The sequence below is a fragment of the Culex quinquefasciatus genome, chromosome 2, assembly GCF_015732765.1.
Source record: "Culex quinquefasciatus strain JHB chromosome 2, VPISU_Cqui_1.0_pri_paternal, whole genome shotgun sequence".
Classification (NCBI taxonomy): Eukaryota; Metazoa; Arthropoda; class Insecta; order Diptera; family Culicidae; genus Culex; species Culex quinquefasciatus.
In genome coordinates, this window is record NC_051862.1 from 168,170,692 (window position 1) to 168,195,303 (window position 24,612).

Sequence of the window (24,612 nt, forward strand, 5' to 3'; positions counted from 1 at the left end):
ACCTTCCACCAGACTTCATTAAGTTGCTCTCGGCGAGCAACAGAGGACGCAACCACCGTGGTAGATTCAAGAGTCTGCCAAAAGGTGGAGATACTAGAAAATCAGTGCAAACAACAACATGCCACGTGCTGAAAAACAGCACGAAAAATAGCGGGCAGATTCTGCCCTTCAGGGGTGTTGTTCAAACTTATTTTGTGATTTTTTTTAAAGTTATTAACAATAACCAGTTCAAAAAATAGTTTAAGAAATTCATTCCCGAAACATTATTTTTATAACAAAATTACGTTTTCAACTTCCCCACGGCTGAATAAATGAGTTGAGCCGCCATTAACCATGCCGAGAGCGTGAGGACTCCCCGTGGCTAGGAAGGCTTGTTCCCGTGGTTTGGAAAATGTGTTTCAGTTTTCCTCTCAGTCGCTGCACTGCTACCGGCAAAATTGGGACGCCCAAACTTGCACCGGAAAGTGAATCCTGCGCGTTACGACTTTCATCGCAGCTTAGGGTAAAGTTGGCAATTTTGGTGAGCTAAAGTCAATCTTAATTTATCGGTTTTGAAAATTGACGAAAGTAAATATTTTCTTGTTTCTAAAATTTAAAAAATAAATAAATAATTTGACCCCTACGCTGACTCCGAATGTCAACTTAATTGGGTCGAGTTTGTTTGCGCCACCACGCCATGTTTTTATGCAGATTATTATTATCGTTATTTAATTAAGGCGGTAATTTTCGCTCCGTGGCAGGCTTTACGGGAAACTTGCACACACGGTGTATGGAAAAGGATTGAGTGGCAAGATTCGCCGTAGCGAAAGAATGAATGGCGTGTTAACGAAGCTGAAATAATTGGTGCTGCTTGCAATTTAAGTTCAGCTTGTCAATTTTAATTTGGGGCCAAATTTGAAAAAAACTAACTGTGCTCATTTTGAACAAAAACCTTTAAATATTGATTAAGAATTGAAGAGGCAAATATTTCGAAGTTTGTTGTAGATTTTTAGTTTGAAACTAAAGAAGCAAGAAAGACAAAAAAATGTGTCAAAAATATGTGACTGCTCTAATTTTATCCATAAAAATGATTTCAAATAAGAGCTTTGATCAAACATAACAGAATAAAAAAAAATGTGTCGCAATTTTATCATTAATTTTACTTACCATGAACAGCGATTCCATGCCAAACCGACATGGTTAGAATTCAAATTTGCCATCGGAATTTCTTGAGCAATATAATTAAATTATACCGATATTTTTTTCTGTTTGGCAATAAGTGTGGTCAAAAAATCACCTTTCTTAAGCAACCCGGTAAGCTTTAATCGGCGGTTCAGCCAACTTTTTCATAAAATTATTTTTACTAATTCCTTTTCGGTCTATACAAAATTTGAGCCAAATCGGAGAAATCGGAGAAATAATCCTGTTGATTTGACGTAGAATTTAATACACACAAATTCCACTTGTGTTTCCAATAGTTATTTCAATTTCACTTCCAAAATTAATGAATAGTGAAATTTTGATTTAGATAACGATTGGTCTATTGGTTCACCCATACAAATCTCCATACAATTTTGGCAGCTGCACAGCAAAAAATCCGATTGTAAAATTGCATGCAAAAGAATGCACATCACCTTGGTCAAAATAAACACCTAATATTACACACTTCATGTACATTTTTTGCAAACACAAAAAAAAAGATGCAACCGATGGGTTTCAAACCCAGCACCAACAGTACGGACTGGCGCCTTAGCCCACTCGGCCATCAGACCGATTAATAGCTGTAAGGATAAACGCATATATGAGCTTGACATTTCGGTCAAGTAGGTTTCCCATACTGATGGGCTACAAATTTCAGTGTTTAAAATCACATAAAATTGCATAAAATAATTTAATATTTATTTTACACCCAGGTCTTTTACACGCAGCTGGATTACTACATTTTTAGCTGTGTGTCCATACAAAAATGGTACGAAAATATTTAAACAACTGTAACTTTTGAGTGAATTTTCTGATCAATTTGGTGTTTTGGACAAAGTTGTAGGTACCTATGTATTGTTGAGGACTATGGCGAAAAAAGTTGATACACGGAAAAAAAATTGCCTATTTTTTATTAACATTTTATTCACAAAATCTAAATTTCCCAAAATATTTATTTTTTGATCATCGAGATGTTTTGATATGTTTTGAAAAGGGTACAAAAACCAGAAACTTGAAAAAAAAAACATTCAAAATTACGCCCTTTTGAAATGTAAGTCTTGATTCAAAAAATTTCAAAATATTGTCTTCGGAAAAATCGGAAAATTTTAAAAATGTTTCACAACCCATTATTTTTAATGTCGATAATTCGAAAACTAGGGGAACTATACCCTTTCTCAGCCTGTTTCACTTTGATAATGAATTACAGCTTACATTAATTGTTTTTGATTGCTCTAAAGTAATAAATAGCTCAAATAAAAGTGAGCAAGCAACTAATCATTGTCGATACATCTGAAAATGTTGATTTAATAGCGGAAAACTGAAAAATTGATGAGAATTGGTTGAATGGGCATATTTCCCCAAATGATTCGATTTTAAATGATAAAATATAAAACATTCGGGAAATTTTCCGATCTTTACGAAAACAATATTTTCTAACTAACATTTCAATCGGTCGTTATATTTAATGTTTGGCCTTTTTGAAATGTTAGTCCAACTTTGCCAAAGACACCAAATTAATCAAAAAATTCTTTCAAAAGATACAGATTTTTGAATTTTCATACATCATTTTTGTATGGCCAAATTTTCTATAGAAAATTATATGGCTAACTAATCATGCAAAATGGCTTCTTTGGGCATACCGAAAGCACCAAAAAATTTTTAGCTGGATTAAAAAATACAAAAAATAAAATTAAAAAAAAAGAATGATTTCGTTGAGAAATGCTCAACTGTCAAAATCTCGGAAACTATCCGATTTTCAATTTAAAAATGTATCGTTGAAATCAACCCTAACATTAAAAAAAGTCTAAATCTGTGTTTGTAGAACTTTTAAGTTAAGAGTGTTAAAACACTCAAATGCTCAGTTAGCCATTTTTATTAAAAATCTTTAAACATTTGATAGATTTGTCTACATTTTGAACTGCCAGATGGGGGACAGATATGGACATTTTTTTTACCGGAAACATTCCGGATTCCGTTGGAGTACCTTGGCCCTCCTATTTGGGTATTTGGTCAATATAACAAAAACTTGTCGACAGAACAATATCGGAAATGATACAGAACTTCAAGGAATCATCCAAATATGTCATCCTGCTAAAATAGTTGACATTTATCAAAAAATGGTTAGGAAATAATTGACACAGCAGAGCATCAAACATGGGTTTTGGGACGGAACCAAGTGAAAACAAAGTTTCTGGCTGTTGTGGTCATAACTTCAGAAAGGGTTACCAGATATTTAATAGTTTGGACTCGTTTTGAAGATCTTTTGATGAATTTTCCAACTGTTGGATGATTGATCCGGACATAGTTTTCATACAAATAAGTGAGATCCAGCTTCAAAAAGTACATAAATACGACTTAAATTGTCATATCCTGAGACAGGGTTTCCCGATCTTCAATATTTTGAAATAGTTTGGATGGTCTTTTGATAGCCTATGCAACGATACGTCGGATGAATAATCCGATTTTTTTTTTTTTTGCAAAAGAAATAAAAACAAAAAAGCTTTTCATGAAATGGGTCTAACACAAGCTAATAACAAAAACTTCAATTTTGACCTGTACAATCCGCGCAAAAAAAAAATCACATTACATCGGTGCTCAAACAAGCGCATGAATTTTCAAACCGAAAAAAATCCGTCCATTTGCGACCGCCATTCATTCCTCCCAGATTGTAAAAGCGGCGAAATATGAAAATTTATTTGCTTCGAAGCCAGACAATGTCAACGCCCCCGTTTCACCTCGGTCCTCTAACTCTGGTTTCCCACCAGGTGGCATTCTAACACGTGAATTGATGTTTTCTCGCGCGTCCTGAGCTGGTGATCGTTTCTTTTTCCGAACATTTTTTTTTGCTTCAAAAATCTGTAAAAAAATTTATTTTAATCTTTATTAAAAATAAACAGCAAACAAATTCGCTCCACAAACATCTGCGGCCCCTCGAGTTATGACCCAATCAAAACTTCCCTGTTTAAGAATAACCAAAAGTAATTCAATCTTTCAGCCCCTTTCTTTTGATATTTCGATCCGCTCGCGAAATACTTCTCGTCCCAAAAGAAAATCAGGCAGCGCGACTCTTTTCTCCTCTCTCCGAAAACCCCAAAACCGACCCAATTTTTAGCGCTTCTTTGCGCACAGCTTTTTTCTTGGCCAAGTTTATTTGAGAGAGTGTGTGTGTGTGATTTTTTTTTACGATGCCACCCAGACGCCGAAATAGGAAAAGCTTGTCTGACCTTTCCTCCGGTCGGTGGGAACTTTCGGTTTTCTTTTTTGCTTTGGTTTCTTACCGCCCTCCCGGGGCTGACGATCTTTTCCTGTTTGTTGTAAATGTACTGAACGGAGCGCGTAAGACTGGTTGGAAAATGCTTCTTGGAAAAGTGTCGAGCCAGCTGTAATGGAGACACAGGGTTATTTTGTTTGTGATTTGTGGAATTGTGCCCTAACAAGAAGTTACTGTGACTAGAAGAAGGACTTGGTTTTTCATTCTGAATAATGAGAAAATGTTGCTCTTGAAATGCATAATTTTTTTCTTGATTTTCCCTCAAAAACTCCTAGAAGCGAGAAGGGGGGGAAGAATGTCTAAAAAAGTGGCATTTCAAAAACTAAAAATATCAATCAAGAATGTTAATAACAACAGAACATATTTTTTATAACAAAAAACCTTTCGAAAAGTTTGAAAAATAAGCAAAAGGTCATCTAGAAAACTACTACTTATATTAAATACATTATGGAATCTGTACTCCAAAGAATAAAACTAATATTTGTTTATAAATTGTAAGCAAATTCCATTCGTTGAATTGGCATCTAAACATCACCTCAAAATAGGTCAAACCTGCATGATTGGCAGAAATATTTTTGCAAAAAGTATCGCAAAAAACCATATCGATAAGCATTGTGTTTGAAGCTAACGATAACGAGCACATCATCTAGAAATCCCAATCGCCTGGGGAGAAATCAATCAAAGACGGACTGACGCTCTGTGCGAGCAAAGTTTGGTATTTTTCCAGTTTTTTATTTCGTTTTTCGACCAGCCTTCTGCACTTGGCTCGGATTCAACCGGAGGGGCAGTTATTGATCCTTGTTTGGCTTGTTCAGTGAAATAAAAAAAAATGAAACTCTGGTATTTTCTAATTATGCCGGTTCGAGTATGACCCTGTGCCGTGCCTGGGGCCATAACGACCGATTTTATTTTGGGGCTGTTTCTGTCGATTCTGCTGCCAACTGTCACCGATTTATTTCGCCTTGCTTGTTTTAATTTTTTTTTTTAAATTAAATATGTCTTTATTGAACTTTCTTATAATAATTACATTTCTTTTACATGCTAAGTGGTATGGCCTAATGCTCTTCATCTTTGTTGTATTTTTCGTTTTATTATTAACTGGTCACATTTATTTTATTTACTTCAAATTGTTTTACATTATTGCATTGAATCGAATACATTTGGGTAAAAAGAAAAAAAAAATCACTTTAACAACTAATCCTACCTTAAAACTAAAAAAATAACTTAATTGAAATATTCAAAATCACTACAACGAGTAAACTACGAACTGTATTTTAAGATGAATGCTCCAAGCGTTTTTACTTGTTCTTGGCGAGTTTTGCAACCACGCAGTGTTGTTGTCATCTCGATGAAAATGTTCAAAAGTTCTTGTGGTGAAAACAGGTCACTGCTGCCTTCATCCGTTGCTGCTGGTTGGTTTTCCCTCGGTTGCTGACTGAAGCCTGGAGGTGTTGTATTCTCTGCAACTCTTTGCCGCTGATTCAATGGCAATGGCTGCAGATTTGGAACCACTCGAACAGATCCTGCTCCTGGTGACGCCAAAGCAGGAAAATCCACGTCCGTGAAAGTTGGTGGTGTTTTGCGACGATTTGGTTGGTGCCTCGTCGTCGCTTGCTGCCGAATTTTCACAAACTCAGCACGTTTTGGGCAGCTTCGATTCTTGGTCGAATGGTCGCCGCCGCAATTGAAGCATTTGGCTTCGATGTTCTCGTTGATTGTTTCGCAAGCTTGAGTTTTGTGCTCACCTCCGCAGGTTGAACAACGACTCTTGATGAAACAGTTCCTTCCACCATGTCCAAACTGCAGACAGTTCGAACACTGTGTCACGTCACGGTGCAATGGACGATAACGTTCCCAAGTCACGATGATGTTGAATATTGCCCGAACTGCCTTCAGCTCAGACGGCGTTGTCGATCCTTTCTCGAGATGAACCAGGTACAGCTGATCACGATACTTGATGTCCTTGTTGTGTCTTGTCATCTTGAAGACTTCGATCACGTTCAACTTAAGAGTTTTGAGCTCTTCTTTCAGCACACTCACATCCATGTCACAGGCCACGGACCTGTTTCATGGGGCGTTTACCTGGATCGTCATGGCTGTAGTATTCAATCTTTGTGTTGTTCAGGAAATCCCGAACGTAGTTGTAATCCTTTCTGGTAGGTAGCAGAATTTTGAGTCCATCAGCACACAAGCGAATGGAAGCTCGTAAAGCACCAGATTTGATAAACCCGGTCAGCCACTTTCGCACCGAATCCGATGACGATGTTTTCACAAAAATGGGTGGCAACTTTTCCCGTCGTTCAAATTCTTCCTTCTCGCTCACGTCCACAGGGAGGGTAGCGAACTGGTTTCCAGACGAATTTTGAGCGTCCTTGCTCAAACTGCCTGGCTTTGCAGGTAGCGCTTCGGCATTCTTTAGCTTCTTCAAATCTGCCGATCCTGCTGGTGAGGACCGCCTCTTTTTCTTGCCGTGAGGCATTTTTGCACTTTTAAAGCACTTTTCAGGAGCTAATATCCAGGAGTACCTCACTGTTCGGTAGTCCAAAATGGAATGAATGCTTGTTTTAATGGTTTTATCCACCTTGAGTTATTTTGCCAAAATTTCAGGTTTTCAATTTGACAATTTATCAATTTATCAATTTATCAATTTATCAATTTATCAATTTATCAATTTATCAATTTATCAATTTATCAATTTATCAATTTATCAATTTATCAATTTATCAATTTATCAATTTATCAATTTATCAATTTATCAATTTATCAATTTATCAATTTATCAATTTATCAATTTATCAATTTATCAATTTATCAATTTATCAATTTATCAATTTATCAATTTATCAATTTATCAATTTATCAATTTATCAATTTATCAATTTATCAATTTATCAATTTATCAATTTATCAATTTATCAATTTATCAATTTATCAGTTTATCAATTTATCAATTTATCAATTTATCAATTTATCAATTTATCAATTTATCAATTTATCAATTTATCAGTTTATCAATTTATCAATTTATCAATTTATCAATTTATCAATTTATCATTTTGTCAATTTCTCAATTTGTCATTTTTTTAAATGGGTGTAATGTACAATGTTTGGCCCTTTTAAAATGTTAGTCTTGATTTAAAAAAATATCAAAATATTTTTTTTTTCAAAAAGATCGGAAAATTTCACGAATGTTTCATATTTTAACATTGAAAATCGGATCATTAGTTAGTGAGATAACATTAGAAAATGGTGGGTTGTTTTGGTGAGACTTAGAAAACTTCAATTTTCGTGTTTCTTTTTCTTAAAGCGGCTGTATCTCAGCAACCAGAGGTCCAATCTGAAATGTCTCTTAGATAATTTTATAGCTAATTTTCTGAACTTTTCAAAAAACATATTGGAAATGGTCACTCATGGTCACTATTTTTAAAAATCGAAAACTGCAAATATTTCGCTAAAATCAAACTTTTGGTGGCTATATCTTGAAAATGTAGCCCTTGATCAAAAAATATGTAAAGTACTTTTTGATTGGAAATTCCATTTTACATTAAAAAATTTCGTCAGATTTGTTTTTGCATTAAATTTTGATTTTTTCCGAAAATCAATATTTAAAAAAAAAATCATACTCTGTGGCAGATTTTTTGACCATGTTTCTCTTGAGCTCAAAAGTTGCGGATTTTTGTCCCCTAAAACATTTTATATATAAAATATCGAAAATCAAAAAAATATGTATTTTGGGAAAATGAGTTTTTTTGAAAAAAAGTTGATTAAAAATTCTGCAATTTTTTTCCGTGTACCTATTTTTTTCTCAATAGTCCTCAACAATACCTACAACTTTGCCGAAAACACAAAATTGATCAGAAAATTCACTCAAAAGCTACAGCTGTTTGAAAGATTGAAAGATTGAAAGATTGAAAGATTGAAAGATTGAAAGATTGAAAGATTAAAAGATTGAAAGATTGAAAGATTGAAAGATTGAAAGATTGAAAGATTGAAAGATTGAAAGATTGAAAGATTGAAAGATTGAAAGATTGAAAGATTGAAAGATTGAAAGATTGAAAGATTGAAAGATTGAAAGATTGAAAGATTGAAAGATTGAAAGATTGAAAGATTGAAAGATTGAAAGATTGAAAGATTGAAAGATTGAAAGATTGAAAGATTGAAATATTGAAAGATTGATTTTTTTATCATTCAATCTTACTTTATTTATGTATTTTTACTTCCTCTCTTTCTGTCCTTCCAATAACATGACCATGATCAGCAATATTTTTCTTCCCAAAGAAACAACAGAAAACCAAAAATCAGTTGACGTTTGAGGTAATCCCAAAATTTTCGATTTCAGGCTTATTAGATTGAAACATCACGTGCCAACCGGCAATTAAATCCAACCTGCTCACACAAAAAGGAGGCACCCCCAATTTCTCGCATTTCCAATCCCAACAAACGGACGACCCACAAGCCATAGTGTGGTGAAAAGGACATTCCTGGGAGACGTGGTTTGGTTTCTGTTTTGGGCGAAAGACCTTTTTCCAGTCGTTATTGTGGGTGCCAGGATAATTTTACTTGTTGGAGAAAGAAGTTGTTGGGTCACACACTCACACAATTGCCGAGAATGCAAAACAAGAGGAAGTCCGCCCGGTTTATGTCCTTTTTTGCTGAACTATACGTGGGGCCACAACACAGAACGGGGAACGTGCACGTGCGGAAGTAAGTCGTATTTTAAACTGTTTTACGATGTCTTCAAAGGGAATGAGTGTAAACAGCAGAACTACTTGTTGTGCATAGTTAAAAGACGTTATGAAATGAGCTATAACAATATGGCTTTTACAATGTTAAAGGGGTTTAAATTGTCTAAAAATGCTTGAAACTTTCCACCCTTTGTTTCGTTTATTCGACCAACACAAATCGTTATGGATCCACGGATGCCAATCAACGATTAACCCCACTAAATTGACCCCGTCATATATCTGTCAACACACGACAGCCGATCCTTCTCACACGCACACACACAAACTGGAAAACCCATTCAATATAAAACGACGACATCGCTGGGAAACCCCCTCGACACAACAGCGCCAAAGTGGAACTGAAAGGAAAACAAGCTTTTGATCCTGGCGTCGTCGTCGCCGTTATATCGATCGCTTTTCCTCTAAATTGCCCAAGTGACAACCGTCAAATAAGAGAAAAATGAAAAAAGCAAAAATCCTATAAATCTCATCCGCAAAACAGCGCTCACTCATATCGGAACCCTTTTATTGGATGTTTTTCCAGGGGCAGTTTTTCCCTCAGAGGAGGAAAGGAAAAGATGAAACTGTGATACACCACTTTGATTCACAAACATCTCAGCTCTGGAGTGTAAGAAAGCTTTTGTATTGGCGACGCTTGAACCCTTTGAGGGTTCTTTTGTGGGTTGATGATATCATGTTTTTTGGGGGAAAATGCAAAATGATGTTAAATTTAAATAATTCTTTTTTTAACTATGAAAAACCCTAATTTAAAATTTAGGTTCAAAATGTTTTCCATGTTTTAATAGACATTACCTGATATATGTTTTATTTTATGATTCATCTCGATTACATTTTCTTGCGCTGTCAATAATGTGTTGCCATTGCCAAAAAAAAACTCGCACCACGTGGCACCACAAAGAACAGACAATATATTCCTTTCATTTTCGACCTCAACTGTTACTTGTTTTTGAAACCACCTCCTTAGGAAGTAAGCTCCTTTGGCAAGGACGACGATGGCGACGGCCCGTCCAAAGCAGGAAAACATCGTCAGTCAACCCCAGAATGTACTAAAAATAATGCTCTCCCATAACATCATCAAAACAAGAAGCAACTTTATCTTTTATTCAGCAGTTCTGTTTTGTTTACGACTTTTCGCTCTGCATGCAACATTTTGCCCCCTCCGTGTTCCCCACCCAGAAACGCGCGACTGTCGTCCATTGCTCGACACGTTTTAACTACTTCCAGTTCAATGGCTTTGGCTCCCTTTCTGCTTTTTGTTTGGTGTGTCTCTCTCTCTCTCATCGGTGGGGTGTCCCTCGAGAGCTTTTCTTTGCTTTTGTATGGGGACTGTACAGAACAAGCTTGTGGGAATAATGGAAGGTGCCCAGTGTCACCCAGCACCATCCTCCAACCAAAGGGGGTTTACCGGCAAAGTGATGGGACGTGAAAACTTCCTAGTAGCTGGCTCATAGTGGTTGGGGAAATGGTAAAATCTCGAAGTATTTTTGCTTCATTTTTTTTAACGAGACGTTAACGTTAACGAGAATTAATTTCTTTTTACATATCTGGCAATACAGTCATAAACTTATAATATCCATGTTTTGTTTTCGTTCTAGTCGCTTTCAAAGAACTACGCATCTGTAGAAGAATGCAAACTCTATCAGAAATTAATTTAATCATTTGTCTTTAAAAAGTTCATGAAAGAAGGCAAAAATACATGCAATACATTTTGAACATTCTTTTTTATTCTCAAAATTCTTCAGAGCATGCCTGGGAAATTCCATGTCAAATAAGAAATCGGTTGTACCGGACCCTCTCCGATTTAAATGAAACTTTGTTGACCTGTTATCCTACGCTTATATAAGCCATTTTTGTGTATTTGTGTAATGGCATTTGGGAAGGGCGTAATTGTTTTCGTAATCTCAATATTGCTATATCTCGAAACCGTTGCATCGTATCAAAAAGTGGTCGAGAACAAACTTGTAGGAAATTTTACGGGCTTTCTGAAAAATACACTGAAAGAAAAAAACGCGCCACTTCTTGGAGATTTTTTTGATTTTTAAGTTTGAAAGTCAAATTTAAAGGTGAGCCCACGATTTTTTTTTTCGTTAAAATTTTTTGTAAAAATAGCCTTGGATGTTACAAAAAGACTCACGAAAAATGCAGGATAGTTTTTTCAATTAATATATGGCAGATTTGATTTTCCAGTCTCGCAAATATTTTTACCGAATAGCTCGTCCGATTTCCCATAAGTTTGTCTAAGACCACTTTTCGAAATAACTCTCATTTTGATGATTTAAGCTAATTTACAATCCAGGTAACTATCATGCACTGAACTACACTGAAAAAAATATTTTGTTTTCAGTTATGAGCAATGTAATTATCAAAAGCCATAAAAAAACAATTTTCAAAAAATTTACTTTAAAAACCGCTGTAACTTTACAACGATTGGACTTAGGATAATGGTAAATATGGTATCTTTTATGTAAAAAAGTCTGGATAATCGATTCCCGTATTCGGTTTTTGAAAATTTTAACGTTTAGAGCACTTTTCAAAAAAAAACAGTTTCAGTAAATGATTTTTCTATTTTTAGGTGAGTTGCTTCATCATGCATTTTTCGTGAGTCTTTTTGTAACATCTTAGGCTATTTTCACAAACATTTCGATTGAAAAAAATCGTGGGCTCACTTTCAAAATTTGACTTTTAAATTAAGTTAAATTCTTAAAATCTCATAGAAATGGTGTGTATTTTTCTTTCAGAGTATTTTTTCAGAAAACCCGTCCAATTTCCTACATGTTTTTCTTTGAAAACTTTTTGATACGATGCATCGGCTTCGAGATACAACAATATTTAAGTTACGAAAACAATTACGCCCTTCCCAAATGTCATTATCGAGTGAAACTGGCTCCATATACACAAAAATGGCTTACATAAGCGTAGGATAACATAACTACAAAGTTTCATTGAAATCGAAGATGGTAGAGAAAAAAGTACCTACCTGAAAAAAATCCTGTTTTTGATTGGAATTGGTTGCCTATTTTTTAAAGTAAATCTCGATTCTGAAGCTGCCGAGAGAAACTCACCGATTGCCCGTGCTCTCCTCCGCTCGCGGACGGGCTTTCTCGTGAACCAGAATTGCCCGCGAGCGAGAAGTTGAAGGTGTTAGAAACGAACAAAACAACACAGCGATTGAAGTTTCACCTCTATACCATTGCCTGGTTCACATTCATGAGCTGGATAAACAGATTGTTAGCTTGGGACGAATGGCTAGCACGAGGCGCTCGCGAGAGCTCGCGGCGAGAACGCGAACGAAAATGCGAGCGCGAACGAGAAGAGAAAAGTACTACAATTCTCTCCATCGCTCGCGAGCGAGAAATGCTTTCTTTCTTCTCGCTCGAATTCCAACACTGATTTGAGGTTATAAAATACATACCTAAAGTTTTGAATTTTATATTTGTTAATTTTTTAATTATCAAAAATCATTTTAAACATTTACTATCAAACATTATTTATGAATAAGGCTACCAACTCTTGCTGAGCAAAAATCCGTACACTTTGCCGATATGCCACCATGGTATAACAAAAACTGTCATTGAATTATTTAGATAAATTAAATTTAATTAATTTTAGAATTAAAAATATAAAACTGTGTCGTTTTTACAGCTAACAAATTTCACAAAATGCTATCAGAGTGCTTATAACTTGCACGTTTAAAAGTATTCATAAAATAAACCGTGATTTGAATCAAATAATTATGTTCTTCAATTTTGTTTTGTTAAACGTTTTAAAGTTTACGAAATGTCAAGATTGTTTTTACGAATAATATCGCTCTTAGTGTTTTCACGAACACTTTTCCAGAGTTTTTTTTTTATTGAAAAGGTCCTATAGCATGTGAAACACAACAGTTTATAGGACCTTTAAAAAAACTCTAGATTTGTTAAATGTTCAAATGTTTTCACAAGTTTTAGAAAGCTTTTAGAAATGGAATATATTTAGTAAGGAATTTCTAAAAGAACAATTCTAGAGTTTTTTAAGGTCCTATCAACATAAGCAAGACAATAGTTTAAAAACTCTAGAATTATTGATAATCAAGTTTGAATTGAACAAAACCCCGGAAACTCTCCCTTTTTAATCAAACTCACAGAAACCAAAAATTTCTAGTTAACAAAAGCTTCGACCAAATCAAAAAAGCAATTCAATGATTAAAAGGTTTTTTTTTAAATTCCGTACAAATCCGTATTATGCGTAAAATTCCCTACAAAAATTCCGGCCTGTTAAAAATCCGCGAAGAGGTTCGAAAATCCGTATGGTAAGGAAAAAATCCGTACAGTTGGTAGCCTTATTTATGAACGATCATTTATCAACGCACATCGCTGTTAGAACCATTTTTAATTTTGTTACTTTAAATTATGGTTTTGGCTCGTAAAAGCAATCAACTAGACTGAAATAAAGATAATTCCGACTTTGTATGGTTTTTTGTCAACATTTGTTTTCTATTTCAATTCGGTTTTATTTGTGAATAATCAAGTTACAATGAGTTCATTTAGGTACATAACAGATTTTTGGTGTTCCTTTCAGCTGTGTTTTACATCATAATTCAATCGAAAAATTATTACTTTTAACTGTGGAATAGACAAGAATAAGAAAAAGTTTTCAAAAAACTTACAGAAAATCAACATTTGTTTGGTTTAACACATCTAAGAGTTTTATACAAAAAATCACATTTCATTTTCATTTATATCAAAATTGAAACTGTACCCAAACAGAGAAAAGCCAAAACAAACTAAGTTCAAAAGTGTTTGGTAAAAATAAACACTTTTTTAATGCAGTCGATTTAACCAAACATGGCAAAATCAACGCAATTAAATGTTTTCTTAGTCATATTTTCTATCTTTTTTCATGCAAAACTTTTCATAATGTTTGCTCTCAGATCAAAGCGAAACATTTGAAGCTTTGATCTGGGTTCAAACAATATGTTAAGATTTACTTGAAAAAACGTTAAAAAAATATGATTAAGAAAACATTTAATTACGTTGATTTTGCCATGTTTAGTTAAATCGATCGCATTAAAAATTGAATTTTGGAATAACAGATTGGAAAAAAGTTAAAATTTTTGAAAACGATAGCAAATAGCAGCATAATTCAAGAAAAATAATATCAATTGTGTGAATTTGTATCAGGATGTAGTATAAACAGTCAGTTTCAAGAAAGTGCATGCAAAATATGTCTTTTCTAACAATTTTTCATCAGAATTTTCAAATTAAAATGACTTGTTATGCTTCGAATCCCGGACACTGATAAAAGCTGATTCGAAATCCGGACACTTTTGCTTCGAATTGCGGACACTCGATTTTACTTATGAATCGCACAAATTTGGACTGAAATGTTAGTGAATGACATTCTTTAGGTCTCAAATAAGCTGTTGACATCAAAACAATCGATAGTTTACATAAAAAATCGCTAGAAGTTAAGGAAATCGAAACCATAAATTTCTACTTTGGCTTCCCGGTGCTTTAAACGCCTTTGAAATATTTCAAGTGAAATGATTCGCGTTTTTGGTAAACTTATAATTTTATTGTATTAAATTGTTTTGGCATTAACTACAGCGTTCAAACAAACTTTAAATTAAAGTTGATGTTGGAATTCATCAAATAAAACAGTTTTGACATTCATAATGCGAACTTATATCCAAATCGAATCATGACGTTAACTAAGTTTGGTAGTCATGCGATATGCTTTTTGCAACAATATATTACGGATATTGAAATTGTTTTGTTTTTATTTATTAACCAATTAGTATAAATTATAAAACGATATAATATTTCCTCGGTTTAAATTGAATATTACATATTTTCGAATGATGAATTTGAGAAAAAAAAAGAAATGAATATGAAAAAAAAAATCACATACAAAAAAACAAAACAGATGGTGACCTTTTTTCAACACATGAAAAAAATTAAAATTTAACAAAAACCACACGGCTAGAAATCTTGTAAGCTTATCCGATAACTCTATTTTGTCGAATTCGTAAACATTGAAAGGTTTCCGAAAATTGAATTGAAAGGATTTCGAAAATAAAACATTTTGCGTTACTGTAAAATGGAACTCTAAATAAAAAAAAACACATTCGAAAGATCCCAACCATACTTAAAATATAATAATGAATGCAGAAAAATAAATTTAAAATTGTTCACAGTTGATGATTTTCAAAATAAAAAAAAATAAAATTTAAATAACAAGCCAAAATTACAACATTTCAATGTAAAATGTGTTTAAAAATGCGTTTTACACTAGTTCAGTTGCTTTGCAATCATTAGTTTTAAAAAAATGTAAGATTTGACAAAACAAAATTTCGATACTAAAAACTGAAATTTTTCAAAAATTCTAAAGATTTTTAAATCAACCCAAACATGTCTAAGATTATTCAAAAAGCTGAGGAATGCATTTTGAATTGATTTCAGCTGCACTTAAATTACCATTGAAATTTTGAAGTTTTCTGAAAAAAGAATTTTTAAATAAAATTTTTATTAGCCTTAACCTAAATCACATTTTACTTTACTTACCTAGATAAAGAAAAAATGCCTAATAGGTTGCTGGGTTGGAAATAATAACTCATTTGGTTATAACTGCTGTTTTTTTGGGGCCAATGCAAATATTTTTAAAAGTTTAATTCACCCCCTTTTGTCCCAAAAACTCAGGGAAAAAACCGTTTTTCAAAATACTTCAAAATTTGAATGGAATGAGGAGTCAAATCAACTGAAAGCGATTTGAGATGCATCTTCCTGAGTTGATAATCATGTTTAGCATGTTTTGGCTCGTTGAAAAATATTTAGATTAGATTTTTTTTTTGCAAAGTTCTGTAGCGCGAAAAGTTCATTTTCCGAGAAAATGAATCTTCGATGCTTAGATATTTTGAAAACTATTTAATGATTGCAAAATAACATAAACGAAGTTAACTTTATAGCTGTCGGCCGAGTACCAACGGGTAGTGTCTTCCTTTTATCTACAAGAACTTCGCCGGCCTGGAGTTTTGTAATTTATTTCTTCAATAGTTGTGTAAACCACCAACTAAAATACAAAAATATTCCAAGATAAATTTAAAACTTTGACCAGCATTTCCCAGCGCATCACCACTGTGCCCCCCACAGCAGCGAGTTTAGCAAAGCTTTTCATAGCAAGGGGGCTCAGTGACAGGGGCCAACCCGAAGGGAAAAGGACAAAGCTTTTGTTGTTGTGTTATTATTTATATCCGTTACAGTGTTGTTTTTCTTCTTCTTTTTTTTATTTTGCTCCTATTTCAGAGTTCAAACCAGCCCCCACACATATCAGAAAGAATGCGGTACTTGTTTGTCCCTCGAGCTTTTCTCCCCCCTTCTTTTACCACCCTATCTCTTCTGAATTTTACAGCAAAAAGGAGCATCGATGACAATGATGGTCACCCGGCACCCTATGCGGTGGGTGCCCTTTTGTAAAGTGTGAATGAAACATATATTTTTGTGTGGTTTTGAAGCGGGGACCACTGACTGTTTACAGGTCAGTGAATGTAATTGCACACTCTGGGCAACGGATGACCCCCGGAAAAGGGTATGAACAAATGTTTGGAATTATATTTTTGTCGCAGTACAGTATTTGAAAGAGAAATTTTTAGAAATCATGTCATTACAAATTCTGATTTAGTGATTTCATTAGTTCAAAATCAGCATTTTTTGCAAAAAAAATGTTCCTTAATTTGCTTTTATATGTTTCCAGTAAAATTCAATTTTCATAAATATTTTTATTCAAAAATCTACAACTATGTATCCATGAGCCGTACCAGTTATTCCAGCTAATTCAATGCTGTTTTTCAAAGCTTGACTGACATCAGTTGAACAGTATAAGGTTAAGTGGCAGGAGTTTTTTCCAAACTTTATAAAATGAAATTGTGAAAACCCAACTCCAACCATGTTTTTTTAATATTCGAACATAACTAGTTGAACTCCACTCCCTTAGAAGAAAAAAAAAACATCCTTTAAACGGACAAAGGAAGCAAAACAAATTACTTTCAAATTGCATTCCTGCAAGCATATCCCGTTTCGCTTGAAAGGATTTCCTTTCGCATCCTTCTTTCCGGGGCAAAACATCTGCATTAAATTCAATTATTTCCTTTTCACCGCGATCATGAATAAATAATCCACTCCATTTTTTTTCTGGTGCAGCATCAGCACCAGCACCAGCATTGCAACATTTCACCGGTTTTGGCTGAAGGCAGCATCCAACTGGAAATTCCATCATCCTTGCCGGTGTTTGCCAAAAGAAAACCCCACCCACCCGAAAAGGGGAATGTGCATTTTCCTCCACGCGGAAAAGTGGCCAAACCGGGCAAAGTCAAGCTTCAATGTCCCGGCTTGACTTGACTGGTGGCAGCTACTTGGGGAGCGGTTGTAGTTTGGAGTAAGGAAAACACAATTTTTCAACCTCAGTGCACGAGCAATCTTGATGGACCACACGGGTAATGTGATCCCGGGTGAATGATAAGCTTGTTTTTGGTGCTCCTTGCTGAGGAAAAGTCACTCGGTTCAATTGCGCACGCCTACGATTATGTGCGTCTAGTTAGAGGGACAGCACACAACATGAAGGATGTGAAAAATTGCGGGAAACTAGTGTTTGCCTTGAAGATTGAAGAACTAACTATAGAGATGATCAAAAATGCAAATATACATTTAATTTTTTTAGAAACAATCCAAAGTAATAAATGCAGTAACAGTAACAGTAAGTAATACCAAAATTTAAATTTTTAATCAATGAACAAACAACTCCGGACCGGTAGTGTAGGGGTAAGCGTGGTTGTCTCTCACCCAGTCGGCCTGAGTTTGATTCTAGCCGGTACCGGTGTCATTTTTCGAGACGAGATTTGTCTGATCACGCTTTCCTTCGGACGAGAACGTAAATGTTGGTCTAATCTAGAGGTTAGGTATTTAGCTCAGTCAAGGTGTAGGAGTCGTCCTGCCTCGGTGGAGTCGCTAGTAGGCAGTTGGACTAACAATCCAAAGGTCGTAAGTTCAAATCCCGGGGTGGATGGCAAAGACAATCTAATGGGAAATTTTTTTCAGTAAAAATATTTTCGAGGTTGAAAAATCAAGTCTGTCATAGAAATTGCCAAAAACCATAAAAAAACTATTTTTTCAACATTTTTGTTTTTAAAACCGGTGTAACTTCACAAGGATTGGACTAAGGACAGTAGTCAAAATGGTGACTCTTAAATGTAAAATTTTCTGGAGAATCGACTCTCATGTTCAGTTTTTGATAATTTTGATGTTTAGAGCACTTTTGAAAAAAAAACAGATTCAGTAAATGATTTTTGTATTTTTAAGGTGAGTTGCTCCATCTTGAATTTTTCGTGAGTCTTTTTGTAACATCTTAGGCTATTTTCACAAAAAAATTGAACGAAAAAAATCTTTTAAACTTTTAAACTTAAAAATCAAAAAATCTCATAATAGTAGAGTGTTTTTTTCTTCCAATGTATTTTTTTTCGGAAAGCCCGTCCAATTTCCTACAACCATTTTTTGATACGATGCAACGGCTTCGAGATACAGCGATATTCAAATTACGAATAAAAAAAAATAATTAAACACTTACGCCCTTCTAAAATGTCATTATCCACATACACAAAAATGCATAGGATAACATGTCTACAAAGTTTCACTGAAATTGGAGAGGCTCGAGAAAAAAGTACCTGAAAAATTCCTGTTTTGGCCTGAAATTGCTCAAAGGCAAAACCAAAATAATACGTTAAATTACCAACATTTTATTGCAAAGAGCGAACAATCAAGTTATGATGGATTTGAGTTTCCTGAACATGCTGCAATCGACAGAACTCACGATTAGTGAATTAGCTGCTAATAAATGAAATTGTGAATTTCGTGTACTCAGTGACATCCCATTTCTGGCAACAATTTCTTCAAATATTAACTTCAACTAAATTATTTGATGTTTTTGGTCTCGTAATGCTTTGAAAACATAAATTTATAAATTATTATTCGAAATATAACTCATTTTAATGCAAATAATATCTTTTATCTCAAATCAATTTTGTTTAATGAAAGTCAAAAAATATTTAAAAGAAAATTGTTTTTTTGTAACCTAACATTGAAATAAAAGTTTCCAGGAAATCATCGATATTAAAAAGAGTCTAAAAATTATGTTAAGAAAAAATCATTTCTAAAGTGAGGTTAGAAGAAAACAAAAGAAAAAAATGCAAAAGTTGTACCACTTTTTCAAAAATCCAAAAAATGAAAGTTTTGGTCAAAAAATAATGAAAAAAATTAGTTTATTTTCAATGTCAAACTATTTTTATAAAATTGCCACATTGAAACTTCTGGGTTATAAATCGAGTGCGAAGTCAGATTTTTTAATAGCTTTGAAAATTTCATTGGGATAATTTGTAAAAATATAAAATTTATAAAATATACGATTTATCATTTATCAAGAAAAATGTTGAAAATTCTAAGTTGTAAATATTTATTTCCAATAGTGTAAATTAAGCATCATTATCTCCATGAACGGTAATGATTCCTCTAGTAGACCATCAAAACCAACTGATCTCCTGACTTATGTCCCTCTCTGGACCCAGTGATGAGAGTGTGCACTTGTGGCACTAAAACTCACCGTTCAATGCTCGTTACAAGACCAAAAATGTTGAACCTAAGTGAACCTTCAACGAGCCTTTACCGGAAAACCCCCCGCGTCGGCTCGTAAAATATGTGATAATAAACAGAGAAAGTTTCACCCATCATTTCTTTTCATTACTCCTTCACGTGTCAGGCCCGCGCACTTCTGGGTAGGGGGGAGTTTGGGGGGCACGCCGATATAAAAAAGGCACGCATATTATATATTCGGAGCTTGTTATTTTTCCAACCCCTCCCCCACGAAAGCCATCATTGCGAGAGGAAAAAAAAAGAAGAGCTCCCACGCAGAACATCGCCCAGGCCTTTCGCCACACTTCCATCATCCATGAGCAGGCTCCCAAAGTTGGAAATTTTCGGTTGAACATTTTTGATTGCGTGTTTTGCACTTTTTTCTGAGGGATCATTTTGTGTAAGCTGACGATGTCAGCGAGGGATCAAAAAATGTTGTGAATTTGTTACCGTGTAATCCAAAACGAAGGAATTTGACCCTTTTGACAAAATTGACGTTACCTTTGCTAACAAAGAATTTACCATCAATTCAGCATTTTTTTTTAATATTTTTAGCTTCATTTCTTACTTGATACATAAAACAATGGAAACATTTAAATCATCAAGATTGAGTTGATATTGAAAATTTTTCCAGATTGAAAAAGAAACATTCCTCAAAACTTTCAAACAGAAAAAATACACCGACACTATTCGAGTAGCTATTCTAGACAGTGAATCCCGTACGGAAGGTGTTCTGTTGCCGTCTAATTCCATTCTCGTGCAGCATCCTACTTCTTGTACATTAAACTTTGATCCTCGTCTTACCCGAGCGAATTTTCCAGCTAACTGCGCCAACACACACACGCAAACATAAAACACACGTATCAAGCACATGCTCAGGTGTATCAAATGAAACGCTGGAAAAACAATGAACTCAATACACATATAAACACACACAAACAAATGGGAAAAGCGGGCGGAAAACAATAGCTTGCATGTGTGTGAGTGTGTAAGTTGTGTGTATTGTTATTTCCTTTGTTTGTGCTTGTGTGTGTGTGCTGGCAAACATCTGACAGTTTCGCGGAAGGAAATTGTTCCTTGCAGGGAAATACCTCTTCCAACATCCCACCCCTTTTGGGAAAATGTGCGCGCTTTATTTGGACTTGTTCTGTTACTGATTTGTTTCCGGAATAGGATAGTTTGACAGGAGAAAAGAAAAGGTGATTCCTTTCCGAAGCTTTAATATGTTAAATAACAAACAAATTTTCATAAAGCAGGCGAAAAAGAGCTTTTAGGGTATTTTGTGGACCCGATTCCACAATAGGAAAACTATTATTTTTATACCAAATTTAACCGATATTTGGTGTTTTGATGCATGATGTAAGTCTAATGATAGATATAATGAATAAAAGATGGGTTTTGCTCACTTTTCATCATATGCAAACATGTTTTGTTAACAAATTTGGCTTTAAACAACGAAAACACCTAACATACATTTAAACAAATTTATCCCCGAAAAAGATCAAAGGAAACGTTTCCAAAACAATAAAAAACATTAAAATGCTTAAAAAAAGTAATTTTGATGCACATTTTTCCATATAAATTACATAAATAGTTGACCGAAACAAAACAATAGATTTGTTTACAGCTGCTGATAAAACTACGCATGTTTATTTTCAAAAAATGTTTTGTTATTGATTTATTATTATAAAATATCAATTCAAACTTTGATTATGATGCTTCAGTTAAGTACAATAATTAACTATAGTTTTTTATTAATTATAAATTCTTACGGCTTCAGCATTTTTGATACTTTTAAAATGATTTAATATGCTATATTTATACTCATAATTGAAAAAAATATGCAATTAGGTTGATTACAACAAGCATTTTTTGTATGTTTAAGAGAAACTTTTGCTTAAATACACAGTTTTCTTCATTTTTGAATGTTAAATTAACAGGGGTCCACTTTTGGAAAAGTTAGGATTTTCGTTGTCCTATATTGGACCCCCCTAATTTTTGCTTGAAAATGAGCAGTTCTTCGCATTATTTTAGTAGAGTAAATTAAACATACATTATTTCGACTTACTGAAGTTAAATAACCAGTCAAAAAAAGATTGGATAGTTAATTCAATCATAAAATGGAAATGCTGTTTTGTTGTGAAAATGCTAGTGGCCATGGCTGATTTCAGAAGTCGAACTCAAAACACTTATTTTGTCAAAAGGACAATTCAATGTCAGACATTGTTTTAAATTATGCTGGACATGCCAAATAAAAGATTTGCAGACAAAAACACGCTTGAAATTTGGATTTTATTGATTTTTTCATCAAAACCCTTCAGAGGGTCCACTATAGGAAAGGGGTCCACTAATGGATAACGTACTCTAGTAATAAGTTAAAGGCAACAAACACTTAGACAGAAGAAAGAAATTGAAGAATGTCAAGGGGCAAGGGTTGACAGCAAAAAAAAGTTTATTTAAGTTACAATATATGTGACAATTTATTAAATTCTAATTAGTTAGAATAATCAAATCAATAAAAACTATGAAAGCATGATCTAGTATTGAACCTTTTCAAAAGTAAAGATTGATTTTGAAATTATCGTTAATGAAAATATCAGAAAATTAAAAAAAAAAATCATTCTTCAACATTGAACATCGGATCAATATTTTCCGAGATATCGTCGGCTGAAAAATACTGGCTAATTAGGTGACACCTGGGAAAACATATTTTGTATGACCGCCGACCAGCCCCCAAATTGAATTGTTACCTGTATGGTAAAAAAAATTATGTAACATTGTTTCTTTTGACATAGGGAACACATTGACAAAGCTTCATCCAAATAAAAAAAAATAAAAACAAAGAAAAGTCGATTTGCGAAATCGTAGAGAACCACCCGAGCACAAATTAAAACAAAGTTTTAGTCAACTCCTCTCCCTTCTCAAAATAATCTCAAAAAATCATGGAACACAAGATGAAAATCAACAAATTAAATTTAGTGTAAACTGTTGAATTATAAGATATAATCGAGTTAAGATAGTTATTGAGCTTTGTAGTTTTAAAATACTAAGGCACTTTCTGAATTTTTAATATGTTGATAACTGCTGCCATAAAATAGCACAATATGAAATTATTCAATAAATATTTACTAATGAACAGAACTGGCCAAATAAAATCAAGTGTACCTTTTCAAAATGCTCTAAACGTATGGAAGTAATGATAAAGTAGTAATGTTTAATAGAGTTTTATTTGAAAAGGTCCTATAAACATAAGAAACACAATAGCATATAGCACCTTTTAAAAAAACTCTAGTATTGTTCTTACAAAAAAAATATTCCAGTGTTAGTTTCATCAAATAATTATCAGGGGAACTATCCATTACTCGCGTACGTGATTGGAATCTTTTTTTTTTCATAAAATTATTTTTATTAGGTGCTTTTCGGTACTGGGACCTGGTTAGAACCGAGTCGGCTTTTGTAATTACATTTGACTTAATAATTACAGAGGATCTTATGTGTAAATGTTAGTGGGAGGGGAGCCATGATTGGAATCTGTAAGTCTAAAGTTTTCGCTGTTTACATTGCACATTGCTTTGCCGGTAAATTATTACGGCAGTGCAACATTGAAATTGTCCATTTTGTACATGGGCCATTTTATTCAATGAAAAATTTCAGCTAATAAAAAATGCAGTTTCAATTTTCATAAAAAAAATACAATGTCCAAACAATTTTATCTACAGACAAGCTAGATGTGACGAAACACTAACAAAACCGAGACAGAAAAACATGTCATCCGCACGCTGGAGAAACTCCAATCAAAACATGCGCGCAACACAAAACACTTTGTTGCACGACATAATCCGCGGTGCCGATAAATGTCAAAATATGAAGAAGATGGCCCTTTTTTTCGCCTCCCCTGCATCATTACCTGATTTTGTACATTGATGACCAGCTGCGTTATCCCATGGTTGATCTGCACCAGGAAGCAGATAAAACCAATCACTATTTTTCTGCTAATGCACGATTTGAAATACATTTTCACTCTGGGGGAAGGAAAAAAAGGATTCGCTACACAGTCGCACTAAACACCATTTGAAGTGAGGGGAAATGAAGCACTTTTTGCTTGCTTGATATATTTTTTGTCGGCAGTACAGATTTCCTTTATTTACACCATCGAACACATTTTGCCCCGCAATCGGCACAATTTATTCACAAACTAGCACTATTTTGGGATCTTTTCGCAACCATGACGGACCCGTTCGCCGTCGCAGCATACAATATTTACAAAATCACGCACACACCAAACAGCTCCGAAAGGAACCCCGCTCCATCTACTATTTATGAAAGAACTCCACACGAGATATCCCACGTGAGGACACCTGGACCAGAACCCGAGAAGACCGAACGTGCCGACGTCGTGCGTACAACTGACTGAATGTGACCGACCGACAATATAATTTTAGCTTGGATGCAAACATGTTGCGCGGCTTGTTTGTTGCACTCCGTGTTGCATCGCGCACAATGCCCAATGTTGTGAAACATTCTGGCCAGTCACGGAGAACGGCTGTACGGTGCTGCCTCTTGTGGAACTAAAAACCAGCGATGGCAGGTCTTTATTACCGACTTGAGAGCTGTGGTATTCTTGTTGGAGATTTAATGGAATAGTGAAAAGTCCAAAACTTAAATAAAATAAGGGAAGCCAGTTGGATTTTCATAAGACATGAGGTTCGTACAAATTTTATTTATTGTTTTTGTCCCTCAGCATGAGGTGAGATCGAGGGGACTA

At 34.3% G+C, this 24,612-nt stretch overlaps 1 protein-coding gene across 1 annotated transcript in view; it reads right to left on the minus strand.

Moving 5' to 3' along the window:
• Positions 1-24,269, minus strand: part of LOC6036372 (out at first protein) — a 129,266-nt gene extending 104,997 nt beyond the window's left edge. Inside the window, exons 1-2 of the mRNA XM_038255311.1 lie at positions 24,124-24,269; positions 23,755-23,869 (exon numbers count right to left, since the gene is read on the minus strand). Coding sequence (XP_038111239.1) covers positions 23,755-23,862 — 108 coding nt within the window. The 5' untranslated portion in view covers positions 23,863-23,869; positions 24,124-24,269. The remainder of the gene's footprint in view (positions 1-23,754; positions 23,870-24,123) is intronic.
• Positions 24,270-24,612: the final 343 nt, after the last annotated feature.